A 24799-nucleotide genomic window follows, 5' to 3' on the forward strand; every position below is an offset into this window, starting at 1 on the left:
ACTATAGGAAAAATTATAGACCCACCACCTAAGTGTATGTGAACACATTTATATTCACATATACACACACATACAAACAGATGCATGTATGCATACTCGTACTTTATGTCTCAGTCTTCTTCAGGAAAGCGTTTAAAACACATCCAGCACACACATTTGGAGAATAAAAAATGTACTGAAAACTAATATGTGCGACATAAATTGTTCAGTAAGAGTGAAAGGATTAAAAGCTTCATATTGTGTTTATGAAATCAAATCTTTGCGTCTCTGCTCTGTGCATCCCATATCACAAGATAATGAATAGTTCCATAGCAACAAAAGTCTACCACTAAACCATTACCTTGATTTCAATTCTTGAAGAGAAAGAACACAAAAACCAGAAATACCAGCCCTAAACTTGAGATAATAGCAGTGTCTTAAATAGGCTGGTTCAGAGTATGTCTTTACTCAGAAAATTAAAATGTTTATCATTTTGTCATTGAAAAGAAGGACATTAGAATGAATCAAATAAGGCTGCCTTTGAGTTCACAAATTAAATATTGTTTATGCAATTATAAAGTCTTTGAGGCACCCAGCAATTTTTAGTGATCAGGGTATTGCTTTAACACTGATGTAGAATTCAAATTACTGATGGCTCTGACACTATTCAGCAAAATACAAGAAAGGGTCCACCTATTAGAGAGATCAAGATGGAGAACAGCAGCATGTATTAACTGACTTCAAATGGTTTTGCTACTAAAAGAGATTCTAATAAACAGTCAAAATCAAGGCACAGGATGCAACTACATCTGTTAGTGGCCCATAACAAACTAAGAAAAATTCTCATGTTATTCAAAGTGATTATAGAACCATTTTCTCTCTTTCAAATATTAGAAACCAAACCACATTTCCAAAGAATTAAATAACAAACTCCCCATTCCTTTTAACAAGAGTACACTGTTCTTCTGATGTGAGGTCTTACAGTTTACATATTAGTTTCCGTATGCATAAAAACCAGCTACATGCTTTCTTCACAGCAATATACCTGGAGACTTCAAGAGGTAAGACACTGAAAGCAAAGATATATAACAAATACATAGTTAAATATACTTCATATGAGATCCTTGAAGCATTTGGTCATATCCCGTCTGCTCTTTTTCCTAAAATACCCACATGTGTATTATAGTTAGTCTGTCCTCCAGATACAACACTTGAAAATGCTTAAGTAAATCAGTATTTCAAGTACAGTCATACTATTCCCTTGAGATCCAAGGGGCCCAATTCTCAGTTATATTTATATCCTTTTAACCACTTTGCAATGTAGTGGGCTTCTAAAACCCTTCAAATGTCTATAAACAGCCCCTCTGAGAATAACCTTTGTCTAAGGAGTTTCTTTTTCTGGTACAGTACTGGAATAGGGCTCCAGAGCATCCCTCTTCCCAGAGCCCTGTGCTAGGAGACAGAGCAGGAGGTGGTAGGTGGCACAGAAGCATGCCAGGAGCACATTCAGCGTTCGGTGATCTAGAACCATGCTCTGGTTTCCAGGCCTCATGCAGCGTGCTTTATACGTTTACAGCATCCTTAACGATTGCTGAGAAAAAAAAGCAGGAGTCAAACCTTACGGTGACAAAAGTATCAGTGATACGTTATTCACAAGTCGGACCCTTTCGCTATGTGCCTGAGGGGATGGAAACATGGCAACGACACACTAGAGTTTGTCATACCTTCCCAGCTCTTTTCCAGAGCAGAGTATAATACAGTATTTTGGTCTAAATCTGACTGAATATTATAATGCTTCAGGAGAGTACTTTGCCAGGGATGCCAAACCATGGAGAGAATTTTTTTATAAGTACATACATATGTGTGTATATATTGTGTGTGTGCATGTGTGCATCCGTATGTGTATATACAGAGAGACCATCTTCTGAATTTAATTGAAATAATACAATCTACCAATTTTGCTTTCCTAGAAGAAAATGCGGTAGTTGATTATAGAATCAGAATCATTTAGGTTGGAAAAGACCCTTAAGATCATCGCATCCAACCATTACAAATATAGTATACTTTATATGTGATAACTGATGGCAAGAGCGATCTCCCTGAATGTAACAGAAACAACATACTTTGGTGTAATAACAGTTCAGAAATTGAAAAAAAAAAAATTAGAAGTGACCGAAGTGAAGGGTTTTCCCAATATTTCACTTAACAGAAGAGTTCAAAGATTTTGATCATTAAGCTTGATCTGAAGAATCTTGGTTCAGCAAAAATGAAACTTGTTCTTTTATTTTGAACGATTATTAACATTCCAAAATAAAATTACTTCAATTTATAAAGAAAAATTTTTAAAATAATAAATATCTAAATGTTTGGTTTTAAAACATTTGGGATAGCCATGGAAAAACTCAGTAAAAATAACACAAAGTCCTGAGTTACTTAGGTTAATCCAGATGTCTTGATGTTGAAAAAGAAGCCTCCAGAGGGCGGAAATGTATTTTTTAAGTGATACAGGTCTCTGAGACCCGTGACTATTCTTTCTGTTGACCTGAAGTTTATCCCCTGCAATTCCTCCCTAACATAAAGCCGAGGGATTTAGTTGACATTCAGCGAACAAGCAGCTTAGGCAGTGTCAAGCGTTACCCATCTCCAAGTGGTGTTACGCTCTGCCAGTTCCAGTGTGAAAGTAGGGTACTTCCAGAACAGAGGTGAAACACTAAGGAGCTTCTTGGACCGCTGCAAGGGGACTTGCCAGAGCAAGCTTCCCTCCTGTCAGGTGGTCCTGCATTAAAAAAAAGTGTTTGCCATGAGAAATTCAGAAATGCAAAGGAATGTGACTTTCAGTCCCTGCACATTGGAACAAATTCAACACATAGCATTGACTGCTGGCTGTCTCTGCGAAAGAGCTCCCTCAGAGGGACCGCTGTGCTCTGGAACGGGGATCTGGCAATAGGCAACATTCCTGCCGGGAGCACACTGCCACGTCGACAGCAGGGAAATCACACAACCAGAGAGGAATAGTCTTTAATGACAGCCGTAAATGTGATTTGTCAAAAACCAAGAGATTTTTGGCGTGTGTAAGAGGGGAGGATGTTAGTTCCTAAAACATGAACCGGTGGGATTTCTTGCCAATTTTAGACCAGGTTATAATGTGTACGATGGGGAAAACATTTCCACTGCAACAAAGTGCTAGTATGCCTAATGAAATCCATGCACTGCCACTTTGACGGCTCTTCTCAGCAATACAGAGTATTTCCACTTGATGGCACCAAATTTTTTTTTTTTTAAACCTCAACTCAAAACAATTCTCTAACAAAAGAGATGCTGAATTCCAAGGAGATAATCAGGAAAAAAAGATGCTTTTTTCTGAGCACATTTCTTTTCTTAAAAAGCTGGAGTTGTTTATAAGGAATACAGTGAATTTGTTACAGTGGCTTTGTCTCTTCCATTTGACCGTGACCATGTAGTCATTCGAACTGCCTATTTTTTTTTCCACTGCTTAGAGCATATCTCCTTTCAGTGCAGTAAATGTTGTGTTATCATATTGTTATAAGAGTCAACTCCTGAATGTGGATGAATCATGCATTTTAAGATAAATTTTGGTTCTAGCCCCATCCTTGAAACTCATCATGCATTTGCTTGTTTTAAAAATGAAAGGCACCCGTACAGATTGTAGCAAAATAACAGGCAATTTTTTAAGGGCTGTCGATTTTGATTCTTCCCCTAAATTGCCTGTTGCTTATTAGTAGTAATTACTGAGCAGTAATTCTCCAATAGCCTTAACTACTTTAAAAACAACTTTTAAACCTTGCTTGTATGTTCTATTTAGGCACTAAAAGTGTAAACAAGCAAAACTGTTGTTTAAATAGTTGTCCAGTTCTTGGAGATTTCACAAGCTTTAGACAATGGTCAGCATCATGTACAATGTACCAGATACTAGTAGATTACGTACTGGATAATACTAGATTACAGTAAATATCCATTTATTGTTTCTCATCTCCTGTTTCAGCAATAAGCCGGGTAAGGCAGGGCCGAGTCCTGTGTCTGTGAGGTACCTGCATGGGGGAGGGAGGATGACCCGGTTCATGACTAAGCCTCCCAGATACTACAGTGACACAAATGATGTACAGAACCATCTGTTGAGGTTCTACAACTGCAAACTAGCATTTTAGCCACATATAATGAGATCTGTCACGTTTCTGTCCGCAAAACAGAGAATGCAGTGCAGCCAGCATTGGGGTTTGGACGGATGGGGTGGGGGGGGTAGTCCTGGACAGGGAGAGGATTGGGAAGCAGGGATAGATCAGTCCTGTGTATGCCCTCATCCAAAATTAGGGTACCAGTTAAGGGTTTTCAAGGCAAAAGGTAATACCAGAAGTCTTCTGCCACAGACTGTGTTTTTGTCTGGGCCTTGTAGCAGTAGACTCTGCAATGCATGTTCTGTACAGACATTGTGCATACGTGCGGTAGACAAGCACTTAGGATGTGCTGTATTTATTGTGCAGGTGCAAATCAACGGTTTAGTATGTGCAAAGCAGGGCTGACACTTCCCAGATATGTCACGTTTACTGTGTGTCCAAGACAGCACATGCACCATCACTTAGATGTTCAGATATGCAGCATGATTGGAGCTACTGTCACTGCCATGATCAGGCTGCTAGATGTCCAAAAGTCTCACTCAACTTACAGGAAAGAGGACTTCTTTGGAAAAGCGTAGGTATAGGTTGCTTTCATCCAGGAATCGCCCTCCCCTTCTGCCACCTGCTGTCTTTTCCTGCCCTCGAGGTCCAAACTTCCCAGGTGAGTCCTGAGTCCACCTCTAAAGGACTCCTCTCATCCATAAGTTTTAAAGGATTATCCAATGCAACCTGTTCATCTACCTCCAGTTCACAAATCTATGATCAGACTGATTTCCTTTCTTCTTCAGAAGTATCTTTCAACTCTAATTTCCACAAGATTTCTCTGTCTTCTGTGAGAAAGTAAGCCACTTGCCCAGTCCTGGTTCCCATCAGGAAGATTTTCACACAGTCTTAGCTCCATTTGAGATCTACTCTTGAGGTCAAACCCCTCTTTGAGGATGTGAACATTTCAAGTAACTGGAGTTCTTGGACCAGGAACTGAACTCCGTCATTGAGATCAATGTCTCTCATAGGCTGGCTTTCCTCCTTTCCTCTTTAGAAGAACAGCATGGAATAAAGCGCAGGTCTACAAATGTGCAAGGACAGCACTATTCATTGAAATTCAGATCTGTTTTAAACAAGTCATCTTTTATCATTTCTGTCTGATAACATCACTCATTGCAACTAACTATCAAAAAAAAGCTTTTCATTTGACTTTACGCTCTTCTGTCATTTCTTCCCTGCACATTGCTGTCATTCAATTACTACATGACATTTATGGTGTTTCATTTTCTGTTAGAAGCTGAAAAAAATTGGTGAGGAAATCCAAGAGCCTGTGAAAAGAGCATGAGCCTCCTTTCTGCTCTGGAAAATACAAAGAGCAATCATTACTAGCCAGAGCTTTATTAGAGATGAAAAATAACAGCTGGGAGCAATATTTGTCTTTTCCTCACACAGAGGAAGAAAACTCCTGGCACCATAACATCTTCCCAAGCCACTTCAGCTATCTAGAGTCCAGCCCAAAGCTGCTTCTCTGGGAGCAGAGATCCTGCCAAGGCACGTCAGCCCCAGCACACACTCCACTGCTGCCGTTCTGCTGAACTATGTGGGGGTTAATTAACAGATGTACTTCCCCTAGGACAGAGGTCTGACAGCCAAACTCATTTTTCATGGGCAAGTTAATCTCACTTAAACCCTTAATTTTCCCTATTTAATAGAGGTTGGTCATGTTAGTCTTAACTCACAATTAAACCAGAAGTTACTAATGCCACAAAAAAAACCCCTTTTAATTACTCTTTCCCCTCCCGTATTTCAACAACTCCTTTTGCCTGAGTAGTATCCTGACAACATACCCATGATTTAGCTCTCATGTTTTAGCAATCATTTACTGCTGTTCCACACGAATTCTGCATCCTCTCATTTTTACTACTGAAAATTATTTTAAATTAAAAATAGAGTCATGGAGCAAAGAGAAAAGATGCATGCCAATGCCAAATAATTCTGCAAGCATCCTACCCATATACTTTTGCTTCTGGTTTTTTCTGTCACATGGGCTTTGTGTTTAATTATGGCTGATGTTATGAAGTTGTTAGGAAATTACTGTCTCTGTGCTTAGATTCTGTATGATTCTGGCTGTAAGATACTGCTTTGCTCACTTTCTGTTTAAGGGTATTTCTGACATGGTTTTAGTAACTACACTCAAGTCTAGGTGCCACACGCTAGCCTCAGTTTTCAGAGACGTGGTCCAGGCTGTTTTGCATCCATATTAATTATAGTGGAAGAGCTCAAGCATGACCCAAGACCCCCACATGTTTTGCCTTTCCCAGGTGTGAAGCCAGCTGACCCTCTCCGAGGCAGGTGTAGAAGATGCCCAACACATGGGCAGTAGGGATAAGCTGGGACTTCGGGCTCCAGTAAGAGTTTAAGCCCTGAGGTAACATGACAGGCATGAGCCAGGGTACAAGAATACATATTCAAACTGCTGTTTATTCACGGGCCTTTCAGTGTATCCATCTACAGTCCTCCATTGCCGTAAGCAGTCAATGGTTTGCCCAAGTCAAACCAAGATGGTGTAGTATCAGCAGAAAAAAAATTAACTGACCATGGCTGTTGTGCAAACTAATGCCAGAAATGTGTTCTGCAAGGACTTTAGAGAACAGAAGCCGCTGAAGAGAGCTGAACTAAGTGGAAGGAGTTAATGGTGTTGATCTGTGCAGGATCTGAAGCAGCTAAGTGGTCTGCAATCCAGGAAGCTGCTCATTTCCGAATAGTATTGGGCAAAAAGACAGAGGTATCAGCAGAGCAAGGGTCTCAAGTGGCAAGCTCACTGAAGCAGAGTGGGAAAAAAATCAGATAGGTTGTTTATGCCATTGGAGTCTTATTGTTTTGTCAAGAAAAAGACTCTTCATACAAAGAAGTGTTTTCTGTGAGAGAAATCAGGAACCCACAGAGGCAGCTAGGGAGTGGATAACCCAGTTATACCTATTAACACAAGATAGCTATTATTTCACTGATAAATGTGACATGATGATGATAAAGATCACAAGAGGATGACACTCAAAAGAAATACAAAAGAAATCACTAACATAGGACAACTTCGTATTAGAAAAAGCCATTAGAAAGCCAGAACAAGCTATTCAGAAGAGCAGAGAGAAATATTCACTAACACCAGTGACATACATATTATAAAACAGAAAGGTAGTACCAGCGAATAATAATACACACACAAAATGCAGCAGTATGGCACCAGACACTCCAGCTTAGAAACAGAAGTGCATAGCAAAGGCAAAGATGTTACAGGTTTTTAGCAGATGTGGATTATATCATGCAGGAAAGGAATGTGTATTATTAGGGAAGCTATGTACAAAGTGACACAAAACAAAGCATTTTACATTAGCATTCTGCACAAACAAACAGAAGAAAGAGGTCGTACAGGGCACACAATTGAAGAACATCACCACAAAAAGTAATATAGCAGCAGTGAAACTATCTTCCTTTTGGCTACTATACAAACTAGGAACTGCATTGTGGTAAAGCATATGCAAATATCTAAACAGATCCAGAAAAAAAGACGACATTTAAGATGGATGTTGAAATGCAAATAAGCTGCATCTCTTGAGAAAGAAGGTAGATGAAGTTTAGCCCGTACCATGAGAGTGTTATCTTTTGGGAAGTACGATTAACAGGATATGCAACGCAGAAGGCACAGAAGGAAAATGCTAAGACCACCACCAAAGGAAATGCATCAGCCTGTTTTCCATGCAGGAGGACATGCCTGCAAACAGAGCATATGAAGACTGATACGTTTGCTACAACTTCTACTGCTAAAGGACATCTCACAGGTGAGGAAATGAAAAAAATATATATTGAAAACAGAGGGTATTGCTGTTATTAAGAAGAATCACTAGTCATGGCATTTCTGAATGCCGTCTGTTTTCTGAAGAATGCTTAGGATGTGGGTGGAATTAGGTAACTGGTGCATGTGGCCATGTGCCTACCGGAAAGGCACAGGAAGGTGTTAGCCAACTTAGCACTGGATGCTTACAACTATAGGCATATACCCCAAGCTGATTATCACTACTCCTTCTATACTCAATGAAAAAAAAAAGAAAAAAAGCACATCTAAAGCACAGTTTGTGCAACCAGTTTTAGAGGAGATGGATCATGTTCTAGAAATGCTTATTTCTCTCCAGTGACTCTAAGGGGAGTCTGGACAGGTAGATCCTTCGTAGATAATTAGGCTGTGAACACCTTCTATTAGGGAAGATTAATGTCAGACAAAGCACCAAAAGAAATGCTTTATCCATTTCCAGAGAATCCAATGATTCTCTGTATCTGTTGGACAGAATTCCTGAAAAAAATGCATGTATTTTGAAGTCTTGCTTGTAACACTTGTTTAGTTTGAATATTTCTGGCTCATTTTCCCTTGCTGTGAGCAGTTTGACCCAGGACAATATGTTAAGTCAGGCTCACCACTTTTTATAGAATCAGTGACAGTAAATACTGGAAAGTGGAGACATTGTGAGTATAGAAAAATAAATATAACAACCTTCTAAATGCTGCTTCAGACTTGTGTCACCACACAGACAGCACCAAAAAACATGGTCCCAAAAACATGGTCCCACGACTGAGTGGACCATATCATTGAAGAAGTCCTGGCAGCTTCTTAAAGCTTCTTAAAGTTTTCAGTCCAGTCCTCCCTTCAGCACTCCTCAGAAAAAGAAGGAGCGGACTGCTGGCTTGGACATGCTCTATATGCCCAGCACGGGGTTTTTTTCCTGTAGATGTGCAAGCAATCGAGCCCTTCCATGGAAACACCACCTAAATTGCATAAGCACAAACATACACAATAGCTACCTCTGTATTAGTAAATAAAACATGCACTGGACTGGTTTGCAGGCACTTAACCTAGCTGGCACAAAACCAACCTGTATGTATATTATTCAACCTTCTTACTCTCCAAAAATAGAGTGGCTGCATCCAACCTGCCCAGTGGGAATGGTCTCTGGCCAATACCAATCCCTTAACCATGCCTGGGAATTGTTTTGGCTGGCCCACACTAAACCATGCTAATGACTGGACTAACTAGTTTGATAGTATGGACAACTATCAGTTTCAGTGCCCAAGAGGGTTCCCTGGCTCTATTTAATCAACTATTTTGGAATTAGCCAATACAACCAGTCACATGGTTGTGTGGCAGGACCTGTACAGTTTTCCTTTTGCTAAAGCAGAGCCTGTGTCTCCATGACGGTGCTATTTATGAGCAGTTTCCATTCTGATGCTGCATTGAATAGAAGGAATTCATGCAAGCCAAGTGCTCATGTGCAAGGGTCTCTGACAGAACCAGGGATTCAGGCTGGGATGGTGGGTAAGACGCAAGTACCTGGTCTCTACAGGAATTCATAAAGCCCCAGACACAAAATGAGTATACAGTTACAGGTTTGAATGAGTATTCATAAAGTATTTTTTTCCTCTGTGTGTGTGTGTGAGGGGGAGAGAGAGGGGTGGGGAGAAAGAATTAACTACTTATGCAAAGGGAAATTATGGGAAAAGCAAGTCTCTAATCTTGGGGTTTCCCAAAAACCTCCCACTGAATTTCCACTGTTTGCTTTCAGTTACCAGCCACAGAAAACAATTGCTTAAATCTCTGCCCTTCACAGCTGAATCATCAAGGAAAGATTTAGTTCAATTGGATTTCAGAGAGATGACAGGATCTGTCAGTGACTTTAACAATGAAGATTTTCTCCTATGTCTGGTTTTACATGCCAAGTTTCTTTGTGCTTAGCTACAGTCTTAGACATGATCAGTGTAATTCCAGTGCAAAAGCCTAACTCAGGCTGTTTCTTCAGAGCGGGGAGGGATCTGTTACGTATTACAGAGTTTTATAGCCAGAACAGGTGCTCTAGTCACGCACCTCATCATCATGAGGCGCATGCCCCTCTTAATTAAAAGAGTATATCATTCAAGGATATCTTGTTATGACCCACTTTTGTCTTTAATATGGACAAATATAAAATGATGGCATTACTGGCCAGATTGGGATTTAAAAATACCCCACAGTTTCTGAATTCCATCTGTCTTCCTTGACAACAGGTTCCTTCACTGGTGTGATGAAGGTTCAGGACAGAAGGAGCCAATAACAAAATACCTTCTCAACTCATAGATACTGAACCCTTGTGTCTTTCCTTATGGCAAAGACCAGGAAAATCTCCTGGCTTGGGAAAACAAAGAAACAAAGCAAACGGACATGATACTCCCTCACAAGGATCCCATGAGAGCTCAGTCTTGACTATGCCCACCAAAAAGCCGGAATACCAAGGGATCTATCCTCAGAAAGCTCAAAGAAGACCTGAGTTAGATCCCTAAGCCATCAAGTCACATGGGAAACGTACTCCCTTTTACTGGATAATAGCCTATACAATATATCACAAGAAAATTAACAATCCCTTTACAGTGCTATTAGTGTTAATAGCTAATGAACTATAAAAGCATCAGACAGTTGGTTTTTGGGGTTTTTTTCTTCTGATTGATTCATTTAAATTTAACCTTAATTTGTTTAGATCTCACTGAGAAGCTGCTACCTTATTCTGAGCTACAACTGTTGCAATTAGCAGCAGTATCCCACTGTGAGTATAAGGCTGATTGCATGGTATACGTCTGCAGCGGAATGACACTGCCCAGATATCTGTTGAAGAGATCAGACTACTGACTCCAAAAATGCAGGATTATCTATAAATATTTATTCAGCAGCACATTTTGAAATGCACTATCGCATGGTAACATTTTGTGGGTGGAAAACATTGTGTGCCTTACTTATTATATCCACCATTGTTGATGCCGAAACATTTTTACAGATATAAACAGAATGTTTAGAGTTTGGGGATACCCTTCCATCTTCCTCTTGTTCTATCTTCAGAATGCTTATATTTGGATTTTAACAAAACATCTTCACAAAGCAATTAGATACCAAAGTGGATAGTATTTCAGCATATTCATATTATCATCTTTCAAATACCCATATCTCACACTGGTCCTACTGAAGTTGGTAGCAAAATCTAAATTCTAAGAAGCTTCTGTCCAAGCTCTTAATAAAAATAAGTTATTTTATTAAAAATTACACAGCACTTTTCATTATTTGATAAGCCTTGAGAAGTGGATTAAAAAATCTGTATCTAAATTGTAAAGATTTTCTGCTGCTCATACTGAAGAATTCATTTTTACAAGAAAAGAGAATACTATGGTATATCACCAGATTTTTAGAAACAGTAACAAAGTAAAACTCTAAGATACTTGAGAACATCCGGATCAATTAAGACATGGTGTTCCTGACAGCTAGGAAAGCCCCACAGAAATGGAAAATTATTAGTTACAAACTAAGGTACCATAGATCATATTTTACTTTTTTAGATTCCTGATAACACAGGATAATTGCCTACCAAAAATTGTCTTATCTGACCAGTTGAACTTAAAGGAGAGAGTTTTCTTCCATTCACTTTAATAAGATTTAAATTCCACTCTCAGTTTAAAAAAAAAAAAAAAAACAAACGAAAAAACCTCACCCAAACTCCAGAGACCCTCAGTGTGATCAGAATAGTATAATTTTACGTTAGCTCTTCAGTATCGCAGCCTGGCAGGAGCCCCAGTGCTTGAGATCAAGGGTCTCCAAACTGCATTTCTTCATTGCGAATGGACCACACACCCTACGAGTGCATCTGCCACATTGAGATGTCCAATGACTTACAGTGAGTTCATTCTGGCACACGGGCTGCCAGTTAATTCAGGTCCCCAGTGGGGGGAAGAGGCAAGAAAGCAGGAGTGTGTCTGCAGTCATTGCCACCAGCTCGTCTAGGTCTCAGCTTCCAGCCCCAGCAGTCTTGAGACCACCGTGAGATTCCTAGTGCTTCCTCTCCTCTTGGCTTCCCAGGTATAAGGTATGGGTATGATGGCGCTCAAAAATTTGAAGAGGTCGATAGGTATCCAAGTGTCAAGAAGGTTGTCTGCACTTGTTGCAAATGTTTGACAGATAAAGCAAGAAGCATTCCCTTCTATGTGACTTCATACAACCCAAAGTATTATATGAGTGGGAAGTATGGGGAGGTTTACATAGTCCTATTTGCTTATGCTAGCCTTCACTAGGTAAATACACTCATTCTCCAGTGATGCTATTCTTAAATACTACTTTTGTTGGAAAGGTACAGATATCCAAAAGAAATTCCCCTCCAAGGAAGAGCCTTTTTCAAAAGCAAATGAAGGACAGGTTTCCTGATTATTCCAAATAGTTGCAAAGTTTTAACAATTCAATAAGTTCAAATTAATTTTGAGATATTTCTTAAAGAAACAGGAGAAGTCTCCTATGAGTTTAATTTTTCTTCACTGAAGAATCCAGAACCTTTCTGTTCCCTCAGCTGTGCTAGCTACTAGAAACAGCAACTGCTTTGACATTACCTGCAGCAGTTACAGCCAATCTGCCCAGGCACTTAGCTAGGCTGTAAAGTCTTCACGGTTGAATACGGACACAACCATGGGCTCCAGAAAGAGTCATTCCATTGACAGGATTGCACTGACGGGAGCCTAAGGTTTCTTAAAATCTACAAGGTACAAACAAGAGTTATGTTTGATAATGAAATCTAACAGTTGTCAAAATTCAGCTCACCCTGCATGAAAAAGTCCTTAATCTGCACAACACAGGATGGACCGTACCCAAATCCAAGGGGAAAGTTGAAAACAAGCAAGCCACACAATATCCTACATGAGAGTATTTTTCTTCTCTCTTCTTTAAACTGAGACACTGCACCGCCAGGAGTGCAAGACATAGAGCAGCCAGCGATTGCAGCACGCACTTGCGAGGCAGTAGGACTGGGATTTCATTCCTGCTTCCAAGGCTGCTTGAAAACAACATGTGTGCTCCAGGGCACCCAGCTAGAACCAGCTAGAACCCAGCAGTCCTGTTCCCTCTGAAAGCCTGACCCAGGAGGGCAGGGGAAGGAGTCCTTTTTGCTTACTGTCCTGCTGGCCCCATCAATGTTTTCATGTCAGATGCAAAGCAAACTAGGAGGCTTGGAGAGTGCTTTTGCTCAGTGTACTCCATGACCTGAGGACTAGCAGATGTTGGCGTTGTGAGTCAGCCCAGCAAAGCAGGGTACAGCTACCCATCCTCCGGCTATGTGGATAAGCAACTTCACCGTCAAATTATTATGCAAAAAGTGGTCACTAGCACCATTTGCTAGGATTTCCTCTTGTGCTCCCAGAAGTTGTAACAGAGAAGAGGGATGCTTCGGTAACTGGATTGCTTCAGAAGGCTGCTAGAAGAACTGCAGATTATCTGCAGTGAAGGCAGTACCTAACACGGGAGGGACTGAATCTCTTTTTCATGCTGCTAGAGGCTCCTATGTCTCTCCATTGATGGTGTAGAAAATACAGACATTTATGATGGTTTGCTTCCTGTTAAGATGCCCAAAATTTTGGTGTAAGCATTGCCCAAGGCAGGCAGGCTGGTTTGACTCATGCCTTGAACAAGATTGTTCTGAATTGAACTTTGCTAAAAAGAAAACAAAAAGCTGGAAAATAAATGATTCACAACCTAATTACTCCATGTGGTGTTTGGCAACCACTTGATTAAAAAAAAGAGGGGAGGGGGTAACTATACCTAAACCTTGGATAAGACTGTGGGACACTCTATAAGCTGGTGCTTCACACTCCTTAAGAAGTGAAAAAAAAAACAGGGTAAGAGCTCTGAAAAAGAAGCAGACTGCTCGTACAAAAAGCATGACCAACAAAACTGGCTGGGAAAGCAAGAATGCCGGTTAGCGAATAATCTCATAGTTCCAGAGTTTATCTTCATTGTGCACTAGGGTGAAGCCAAGATCTTTCAAACGTATTGCTACCCCACCCTGAATAACCAACAGTCCTTTTCTGACACTCACAGAATGAAAACTTAATTCCCAGAATCTGGAATAGCAAACAGCCTGGGGACTGGGGAATGCTCCTGAGATGCTTGACATCCGCATTTAAATGATTTCTATCTGCTTATGAGTTGCTTAAGCATGTTAAGATCATTTTTTAATTAATCCACATTTTAAAAGGTGGTTCTCTTGCAAAATATTGGGCCAATCACATGCTGCAGATCTGGGACCCAAGTCCAATTTCCAACTCTCCCTCTGATCCTATGACTGTTTGTCATTTATGTGAAGAGAAGCAGTCCAAGGAAAGCAGGAAAGACCAAAACAGACACACTGACTCTATAGCACGGGACAGACACTGCTGAAGTGCTTGGAAACACGTGAAGCAGGAGGGGCGTTTGAATGTGAGTGTGACCTCCTCAGGCAAGAACCCAACCCAGCAGACTCTTCCTTACCCTTAAGCTGGTTATCTCTGGTTTTAAGCAAATTCCTCCCAATACAACAGGTTTTTATACTGATGTTTTATCAAAATCTACTTGTAAACTTCTACAGAGAGTTGTAAATGCTGATTTGTCAAAGAAATTTCTACAAAAAGATTCAGGAAAAAAAAAATCTTATAAAGTAGCACCCTCTGTAATTAGTATAGAGACAGATGTAAGTTAAATATAGTACATGCAACTCAGCTCTGATGTATTCCTTTGCTTGCATAAATTAAAGTAGCTCTTTGCCCACTGTAACTTCCACTACAAGTCAGTCTGGTGTGCAATAACAGTCAGCATCAGGGAGGATTTAGAACAATTTCTGACTGCTTTTTCAAGAAGTATGAATTTTGCATTGCTGGGCACTCAGCTGCCTGTCTTGTGGCATATCCATTTTGGGGTAACTCAGTCTCTGCTGTAGTTATAATCTTTATGTAATTTAATATTTTCGCAAAAAATGTGACAATACACTGCATCTCTGAAGGTATGTGAGAAGAACATACTTAGAGAACCAGCACGCTCCACAAGAACAGAAGAAACACTGTTTGTAGGGAAGGGTGTCTCTGCTTCTTAGGACTAGGAAATCAAAACAGTCCATGACTTTATTATGTGAAATTGTAATAATTACAGGTTGTCCACAAAAGTAATTATGAATTTGTTTAGGTCTTTACCTAACTGTTCTAGCCAGTTCTACTGTAGCTCTTCAAATTGGATGTTCCCATAAATTGAAAAATGTCTTCTAAATTAATTTATCTGTACCTATTGCACTTCCCAGGTTCATGGGATGCAAAAGCATTACTGGACATAAGCAAGCATTGGCCTTCAGCTTTTAATATTCAGTTAAAGTAGCCCAAAGTGTTTTTTAAGATGTATTCTTATTTGTGATATGTAGATTAATGTATTTGCTGGTAAACATAAAAGAAAAAAAATTAGATGATTCCTGCATTCCTCGTAATAATTTTTTATTATTTATTTTAAGAACCAACATATTGTTCCTTTAAAATATAGTAGGTTAAAAAATAAGATTGCCATTTCTTTTTTATTTTCTGGCAAACACAGGAAAAGAATCAATCAATCAAAGCCTTTTCTGCTTAAAGCTTAATGATTATTTTTCTGAACATATTGTGGTTCAGATTTTGTTTAATTTCTTCAGCAGAGATTACTTTTACAAATTCTTGCTTATTCAGGAAAAAATATTCATCTGAATGTATTTATCATCCAAGGGTTTTTCATTATTGTTATTTAGAAAGAAAGTTCTTGTTCAAGATTATTTCTTTTAAATCGGAGTTAGGCAAGGTTTTTATGTGGAGGTATAAACTCTTCAGATGTTTCATGGTGATATCAAGAGGTTAACTGGTGTTTTAGAAATATGTTGAAAAGGTTCATTTTGTGTCATCAGATGTATTTAATCCCTCTAAGCTAAAGTACCATGAATCGAGGTTTCTCTTACATGCTGTGTCAGTCTGCAACTGAATCTTATAGTCCCATTCCTGAAAATAAATATTTAACCTATCTGTGCAGTTGCAGATAAGCTGCTCACGCTTACATCTGCGAAGTGTCACTCTTTCAGTTTCCACCCAAAATAAAACTTATTATGTATTAATTTTTCATAGAATTATTCAGAAAAAAGAATCAGAAAAACGTATCTCTGTGTTTTAATTGATTGGTAACTGAAGATGATTTCTTAGAAATCACATAATAAAGGTGGTGAAATATTAGCCATCTCAAAGGCAGAAAGGGAGGAGTTTTTGGGTTTCCACAGGCATGGTTATTGGATTTAATACTGTGCCTAATCAAATATGCAAGGATTCAATTACAACAGAGTGACTGAGCAGTGGAGCCATTAAATAACTTCCATGAAAGCTTCAAAGGAGGACCGAAGATAGACACTGCTCGTACTTCAGAATACCACCAGAGTTTTTAAAACGAGAAGTTTTGTATTGTTTCAAGAGTCGCAGATTACTGAAGCAGAACGACAACTTTCTGCAACCCCCCGGGACTAGCGGTGAGTCCCCTAGCTGTTGCAGGGGGTCGCCGTGTGCTGTGCAGCCCCGAAGCGGTCATCCAAAAGGAACCCAGCCTGCAGCCTTGGACCGGGAGGAGAAGGGGGACCCAGCATGGAGTGGAGCTGGAGCTACCACTGCTTTTACAGGAGCTAAAACCACCACTGCTTTTATGGGGGAGGCGAGAGTTACTACTGAATTGTTACTACTACAGTTGCCAGCAGGGTACAACACAATTCTCCCTTTGTAAGGATGGTACCTGAGCAAACCAGTAGCCAAATAGCCAGTGGATGGAAAGATTTACATACCTACAGAGTTATAATTATTTCATATTAGCATGTCAAAATGCCAGGCACAAACTAGGTCTCTATTTTCTTTATCAAGCCCCAAACAATAAAATGGTGACTGTCCCATTCTAAGTATGACACATGAGGTACAGAGTAAGAGCTTTCTAATTTCTAGTTTTCAAGCACTGCCCAATTAAACTGTTCTGGTACTAAGCTGTGACTGACATGCCTTCATTTGAGCTGACTCCAGAAGAATTTGTGACACTTCGTTTAGTCCCTCTATTTTCACCACTGTGGTAATAAAGAAGAAAAAAAGAAAAAGGAAAATTAAAACCAAAATATTTCCTTGACTAAATATTGTCCAATATCCATTTTGGGTACCTTGAGATATGCTGGATTTCTATTTAACTACCTGTGAACTACAGCATGGTTTTGGGTAGCTATTGAAAAGCTTTGTGCTTAGTTTACATTTTGAAAAGCATGGATTTTTCTTTAAAAAAACCACCACCACCAACAACAACAACAAACACCCACCAAAGGTCATTACTAATATCTTTGTCTCTTCCCCCCCCCTTTTTTTTTGGGGGGGGGGGGAGGGAGTGTCTGATCACCGATAAAGCAGTAGTAAAGCAAAGCCAGTACCATTTCAGCTTCAGAAAGAACTTTGTATCTGACTGTGAGAAGATGCTGCTGTTGCTGTATTTTATTTCTACAGCCATCTATGGCAGCTTTGGTAATTCTGGTAGCTCTTTCAGATACACGGCACTTTCAGCGTTGACACATGTTAACATAACTGTAGCATCTGACAAGCACAGAAGAAATTCAGTCCCATCTGAGAAATCGTGGGCGGGGATGGGGGGGTAGAGGGCAACAGCTCCTCTTTTACAAGGGCTCTCTGCTCCGGAGTCCCATAGGCACCAGGCTTGTCTCCCTTTTATTCAGTACTAAAGTGAAGCTGTTGTGATTGATGGGGGTGGGCTACAGTGTCGTCAGGATGCTAATGCTCAACTCTGCAGCTCTGTTTTAACACATCCAGACACACCAACGCCCTTCTCCTCCCAGCATCCACCAGGGACTGGTAGAATGAGGCTGACCAGTTGTCATACAGGATACGGATCATATGGCAATGATGCTGACCGACAAGCAGGAACCAGAACATATAAACTTTCCTTTATGTACAGGTGACTCCATTTCTCCTATCAAAATTATTCACAAATAAAAAAAAAGATAAAAAGTATTAATCTTGTCTGTGGTAAGGAGAGCTGTTAAAAGCTCTAAGCTTTGGATATATATGAAACGATAGCTTTTGTCTCTCATGATGATTTCACCAGCTTTGAATTGCCTCTGACCATTAACTAGAAATTCACTTAACCTGAGATTAATCTTGAAAGACAGGAAATGAAAGGTAATGCTGCGCAGGCCTTCCGAGACATGTATTAATCCCAGCCTTTGACACAAACATGGTTTTATGTAGCGAAATAACAAATGAGCTATCCTTATCTCCCTGTGAAGTCCCATGTCTGTAGTGTTTACCTCAAGAAATCTAGGAAGAAGAAACACTTATCCATGCCCATCACCGACTTTCTCTACTTCACCTTGGAATAAAACCGGAGTGCCTCATTTCCACTCCATTTCAAAACGTGGTCATTCCTGCATGCAAGTTCTTTAGCAAAATAGCATTTTTCATCAGGAAGATGCAGAAGAACCCAGATTATGCAGTGACTGCAAATCTTTTACAGGAGGGAAGGCAAAACACTGATTACTGTTTATAAGCCTGTAAATGGTCTATGGTCAAGCAACGTCGGAAATTCTCTCTCCCTCTCTAACTGTACAAAAGGAATAAATTAACTGCTACTGCCTGGGGAAGCCTGAGCCCTCATTTCTCTCAACACTTAGAAAACAGTCTGGAGAAACAAGGTAGAGCAAAGAATTGCCAAGCATCTGAGTAACCAGAGCACACAGTCTTCTGTGGTGTCTTCAGGCCTCACGTAGATGTTTGATTTGAGACTGATGTTACATGCTCATCACAAGGGGGGCAGATTAGATTCTCCTTTCATTTCATCATATATTTATATCCTTTCACCATGATATGAAATATTTTTGTGACTGTTCCAGTATACCTGCAGTGCTTGAATAGTTTTGAACTGTTTAAAAGAGTTATAAAGTGAAGATACTTAGCACCTTGCCAAGATGGTTGCAGTATCTTGTACTATCACACTTGCTGAGCAAAGTAAGTTGGACTTCTGCTTCGATTTATTTCACTCAAGCAGAGGCTCACAGAGATGGCAGACCCACATAATTTCAGTGGGATCTTTGGGACATCTTACCTTTCATTACATGTTGCAAAAGTTTACCTTCGGCAAGCAAGAAAAGACGAACTAGCGATGCACTGCAGTCACCTATTTTGGGAGGAATTTATCCCTCTTGAAGCCTGAATGACCCTCTCCTGGCCTCGGGAGCCGGGCAGAGCTGGAGGGGAAGTGACCACAGGGACGGATCCTCAGGGGAAACCCAGGCTGTCCCCGCCGCTCTGCAGGGCCCTCTCCTCTCTGCCCTTTTCCAGCCCGCCTCCCAGTTTAGCCGGCGTCACTTCAGCTGGTCACTCACCTCCCGCATCCCGCTGCCTCCGCCACCCGCGTCCGCCCCCGCCGCCGCAAATCAGCGTGGAAAAGCGGGGAGCGACTCCCCGTTTCCCCGAGGTCTCCGAAGCGGAGACCCGCTCCCTGGGGGGCCCCCACGCCGCTGCGCACGCAACGCGTGTCAGTGGGTTGCACTGAAGTCCCTCCACCCAAATCACCAGCCAGGCTCCGGGCTGCTTTTCCCCCGGGAGCCAGGAGGGAAACGGCGCGTCCCCTCGGTTCCCCCGGCTGCGTGAGGGGCTGAGCCCCGCCGGGGTGCCGCGGCACCCCTTCAGCAGTCCCCTCAGAGCATTGCTTCGGTCATCCGCGATGCGCGGAAGGACAAAGGCTCGCTTCCCCTCTCAGCCACTTTCAAAGGTGCACGGTGACACAAGTGCCGCCGGCCTAAGCGTTAAGGCCAGGCTCGCTGGTTGCAGACACCCCTGAGAGGGGTGGCCCGGGGAGGGGGGCGGGAAGCGCCGCCTGCAAGAGGATATCCCTCTCCTGGACGTAACGCTTTAGGCGCGACTATAACCATCGCGTCTCGCTCCTTCCTATACAGCCGAAACCCGGGGAGGGCTCCAGGTGCTGCAAAACCTAGGCAAGAGCAGGGACCAAATCACCCGTTTGTGAGGGCTCCGCTCCGGAGCGGTTCCCCAGGTCCCCCGAGAGCGGGGCAACCCCCCAGCGCCCGCGGGGGCCCCTGCGCTTCTCCCCGGACCCCTCCGGCACCGCCGTCCTCAGGCCCTGCCCCGGAGAGAAGCACCGCCCGGCCCCCCCGCCGTGTCCCGGCGCGGCCCCCCCCCGCCCGGAAAGGACCCCCGAGCCCGAGGTGGGGGCTGCGGGCACGGCACGGCCCTGCGTGGGCAGCGGGAGGTGAGCGGGTACGCCTGCTCTTCCTGGGGGGCAGCACCCGTTTCTCATGCCTGGTTCGGTTACCCCGGGAGCGTTACAAACCCAGCCGCCCCCTCCCGCCGCTCCTCAGGCGCCCACCGACGAGCGGGCTCCGCTTTCCAGGCTCGGCTTGGCAGAGTCTGCTGAGCAGCTAATAACATAACAACCCGCCTTTGATCAATCCGAACTAATTACCCCTCTTAATTAAAGTCTTTAGCGGTTGTTTCAGTGTTTTGGCAAGGAAGCGGGAGAGGTTTGCCGTTAGACAGCACCAGCGCCGCGCTTCCCCGCCCGCCCGCCCGGCCGAGCCGCAGCCCCCGGGCCGGCAGCGCCAGCCCCCGCCGCCACAGTCACTCGTGTTCAAATATTTATTTCCACCAGGTCAACGAATTCTTTTTTTTTTTTTTTCCACGTGCAAGAATCAAACCGAAATTCAAATCCGTACATAGCGAACCAGCTCTGTCCATATAGATACGATATTCGGGGGGGAGAGTGAGAGGAGGAAACCAAGAAGGGAAGGATAACCGGCAGGCAGCGGAGGCAGGGCAGGATCAACACAATGGAAATATACATACATCGAAATAATTAAAGTGGTGCAGCGTTCCCGGCTTGGGTAATACAGATCCCAAATAAATACAGCAGAAATTGGCTTGGCGCTTCTCCTTTTTTTAAAACCATCTCTCCACCTGAGATGCAACGACAACAAAAAATAGAGTCTTTTAAAAAACAAACAAACAAAAATTTAAAAAAAAAGAAAAAAGAGGAAACAATCAGTCCCATAAACGTTAGTGGCGATATAGAGCATAATACACAAAACCGCTTAACAGGTGCATGCAAAGAGGCGGGCGGGCGGCGGCGGGAGCTCCCACCGGCGGAGCGGCGCTCCCCGCGGGCGGCCGCCCCTCACGGCTGGAGCGGCGGCGGGCCCTGCAGCAGCGGCCCGGGCGGGGGCGGCTGGTCGGGCCCCCCCAGCTCGGCGGGGGGCCGGGGCAGTCCCAGGGCGCTGTCGTGCAGCTTGCGGACGTGCTTCTTGAGGTCAAAGTTCCTGCAGAAGCCTTTGCCGCAGGTGGGGCAGGTGAAGGGCTTCTTGTCGTTGTGGGTGTGCATGTGGAAGGTCAGGTTGTACACCTGGTGGAAAGCCTTGTTGCAGATATTGCACTTGAACTGCTTCTCCCCGCTGTGAGTCAGCTTGTGGTTTTTGTAATTGCCTGGGAACGAGACAAGAAGGGCAAGGGGACCTGGGGCTGAGAACCGGCGGCTGCAAAGAGGAGGAAAAAAAAAAATCCCCAAACCCTGTCCCGTCCCCAGAGCCCGGCCTTTGCCGAAAACGATCGCCGATCTCTTAGCGAACACCCGCCTTCTCCCCATCCTCCCCGCGGCTGTTCCTTTGACAGACGAGAAGGGAATTATCGAATAAACCAAAATCACATCAGTTACAGAAACAAAACCCCTGGGTTTAGCCTTCCCAGCAACACGGGGAGAAAAACTAACCAAACTCCGGCACTCGGAGGGGAAAAAAGGCGGCGCACTCGTTTGCCGAACTGCGCTGGAAGCTGCGTGTTGCAGTGCGCGGAAAACGGGCGCTGCCCGCGGAAAGGCTGCGCCCGCGGAACGGCTGCCCCCCGCGCTCCCCCGAAAACGAAAGCTCTGCCCCACTCCGTGGGCCGTGCCGTAGGAAATGTGTCGGGGCTAGCGACACTTAAAACTAACCTAAATCTCTAATAACAGAAATTAAAACCAAAATCAACTCTCCCCCACCCCCCCACCCCGCGCTCCCCGTCGCAAATTGTCCCGACGCTTGACCTCGCCTAGGGGGGCCCCGGGCAAGGGAGAGGGCGCTGGAGACCGGTACCTTTCTGGTGAAATCCTTTGCCACAAAATTCACAGACAAAAGGTTTGTAGCCGGCGTGTATTCGCGTGTGTGTGTTCAGGGTCGAGCTCCGGTTGAAGGCTTTGCCGCACTGGTTGCACTTGTGCGGCTTTTCCTGGAGGGAAACAAACGCCAAGTCAGGGCTTGCTGGCCGGTTGGCAGGGTTGGGGTGCCGGTTTGCAGGGTTTGTGCGTTAGCTGACGGCCCGCCGCTCCCAGCGCGGGGCACCCCGCGGTACCCCACCGCCCCTGGAGCAAACGAAATCCCCCAGCGGCTCCGGCTCAGCCGCCCCCCGCACCGCGCCGCTGCCTCGGGGCGGCCGGGCGGCGCCGGGCTCCCCCAAAACGCGTGAGCGAAGGGGTCTCGGGGCGGGAGGAAGGGAGGGAGGGAGGGAAGGGAGGGAGGGAAGGAGGGATGCAGGCTCACCTGGGTGTGGATGATCTTGTGCCGGCAGAGCGTGCTCGCCTGTCTGAAGCCCTTCCCGCAAACTTTGCAAACAAAGGGTCTGGCTCCCGTGTGCACCGGCATATGGCGAGTTAAGTTATAATGTGCATTAAATACCTTGAGAGTAAAATCAGACAAAAAAATAAAATAAAATAAAATAATTGCGATTAGAAGGCGAGAGCGCCGAGGGGAAGCCGTCGTTTAAAAATCAAGCAAGCAAGCGACCGACGGAGAGGCGGACGGGGGTAGGAGGCTGGGGAAGCAGGGGGAAGGGAGGCGGGCTGCGGCTCTACTTGCCTTTCCACAAACTTCACACGTGAAAACTTTGGGCTTGCTGCTCGGGGAGCCGCGGCTGAACTCCGAGGTCTTGTAGGCGATTTTTTCCGAGAGGATCTGAGCACTTTCTTTCATGTAATGCTGCAGCTGAGCCTGCGACAAGTCCTTGAAGGCTACCCCCGCCGGGTACTTGTCCACGGCCGGCAGCACCAGCTTGTTCCGCTCCGCCAGGTAAGCCTTGGGCTGCGGGTGCAAGGGAGAGCTGAGGAAATAAGAAGCCACCGGGTGGATGTTGACACTGGAGGACGGGTGACAAGGGCTGTCGCCTCGGTTGAAATAGCACAGGGCTCCCATGGCGTGGAAGGAGGAGTGATTGACCACTCGGGGTCTTACCAGTTTGTACTGCTGCAAGGGCAGGGCATCGCGGGGGAAATCTCCTTTCAAGCTCAGGGCACAGTTCAAGAGATCGCCGCAGCTAAAGGAGGGCGAGGAAGAGGAGTCTAAATGAGCCTTCCTGGGTTCCGCTCCGGCCACCGCCGCTTTGGGCAGGGGGTCGTACGCCACCGGGACAAAGGGGATCATGCAGGGGATGGAGGAGTTGAGGTGCAGCGGGTGCTTGGGGTCTCCTTTGGCCACGGAGCCGTGGAGGAGCTGCGGGACGGGGATGGAGCGGGGCTCTGGCGTCCGCGCCATGATGCGCTCAATGGAGAAGGCGAGGGGCTTGGGCGTGCTGATCATGTTGCTCCTGGCAGACAGGCTTTCTCTGGCCGGAGGAGTCGCTAGGATTTTGGTCGCCGTGTGGTGGCCACTATTGTCCATGGCTGGATTGCATTTGTTCGCCCGGTTTGAGCCGCTTTGGTAGACGCCTCTTTTTTTTTTTTTTTTTTTCCTTCCCCCCACCCCCCCGCTCTCTTTCACTCTCTCTGCCCCTTTTCTTGTCACTGATCTGCAAGGAGGGAGATCAGCATCGCCGCCGCCACCATCACCACAGCCTCCGCCGGCGGAACCAGCCTTCTCAGTCCAGTGGACTCATGCCAGCCCATCACAGTTTACTTTGGCGCACCAATGACTCGGGACAATCGCTACTTATTTCTATCAATAGAAAGTGTTGTGTCAATAACGCAGCCAAGATCTCGCCAATCGTTAACTTCCAAGAGGAGAAGGTAAACTAGATAATTGCTCAATTCGCTTCCAACAGTCAACAGGAAAAGTTTCCCCCCCCAGTAAGCGGCTACTTTTCATTGGCGCCCGCGCCTCCCCCGCCCAGGGAAGGAGGCGTCTCTCCCTCCTTCTTGCCTCTCTCCCCTCTGCCTCCCTCCCTCCCTCTCTCTCTCTTTTTTATTATTATTATTTGCAATCTGCTTAACCAGGCTTTAGAGGCCAAGCAAATCCGAGATCAATTTTCTTGTTTGGCTTTAAGTGACATCATCTAAAATCATTGTCCAAGTGCTAAATAGGGATGTGAAACCCAATTCAAGGGCAAGCGCCAGGGTATTTGTCAAACGAGGTGCTGCAGGAGAAGCGGCTGGAGGGGAAGCTGTTTGTTTCCTTGCCACTTTCCAGCCCGAGCTCTCTTTGTGCGTGGTGGTGGTGGGGGGGTGTGTGTGTCTGAGGGAGGGAGGGAGATGGCTGCTCTGCTCCTGGGACTGCTCCTGGTCTGCTCACTGCTTTAAAGAACAAGGTCAGGTGGCGGTGAGCTTTTGGAAAACACAGTAAACAAATGAGCGGGGAACTTGTGACAAGCAGACGGAGAGAGCAACGCATGGGGATGCAGGAACCACCCGGGCCAAATCCAACGAGTGCTTGTGAGCAAAAGGATGAATCAAAACCTGGGGCTGGGGGAGAGAAGGAAAAGGAGGTAGGAAGAGGGAGTGCCTTTTAAATCTGAAGCACTATTTAGATATATAAAGTAACCTGCATATACACTAGGTATAGCTT

The 24799-nt window shown here is 44.3% G+C and overlaps 2 protein-coding genes across 2 annotated transcripts in view; one reads left to right on the top strand and one right to left on the bottom strand.

The window, feature by feature from the left end:
• The window catches only part of WNT16 (Wnt family member 16), an 873674-nt gene that overhangs the window by 439755 nt on the left and 409120 nt on the right, over positions 1–24799 (top strand). The window lies entirely within an intron of this gene.
• FEZF1 (FEZ family zinc finger 1) lies at positions 21175–23680 on the bottom strand. Its single transcript, XM_050893034.1, has 4 exons — positions 22883–23680; positions 22568–22702; positions 22124–22256; positions 21175–21479 (listed from the first exon to the last, which is right to left on the bottom strand). The coding sequence occupies exons 1-4, from the start codon at positions 23678–23680 to the stop codon at positions 21175–21177; spliced, it is 1371 nt and encodes a 456-aa protein (XP_050748991.1).

This window comes from Gymnogyps californianus, chromosome 1 (genome assembly GCF_018139145.2).
Source record: "Gymnogyps californianus isolate 813 chromosome 1, ASM1813914v2, whole genome shotgun sequence".
Lineage (NCBI taxonomy): Eukaryota > Metazoa > Chordata > Aves > Accipitriformes > Cathartidae > Gymnogyps > Gymnogyps californianus.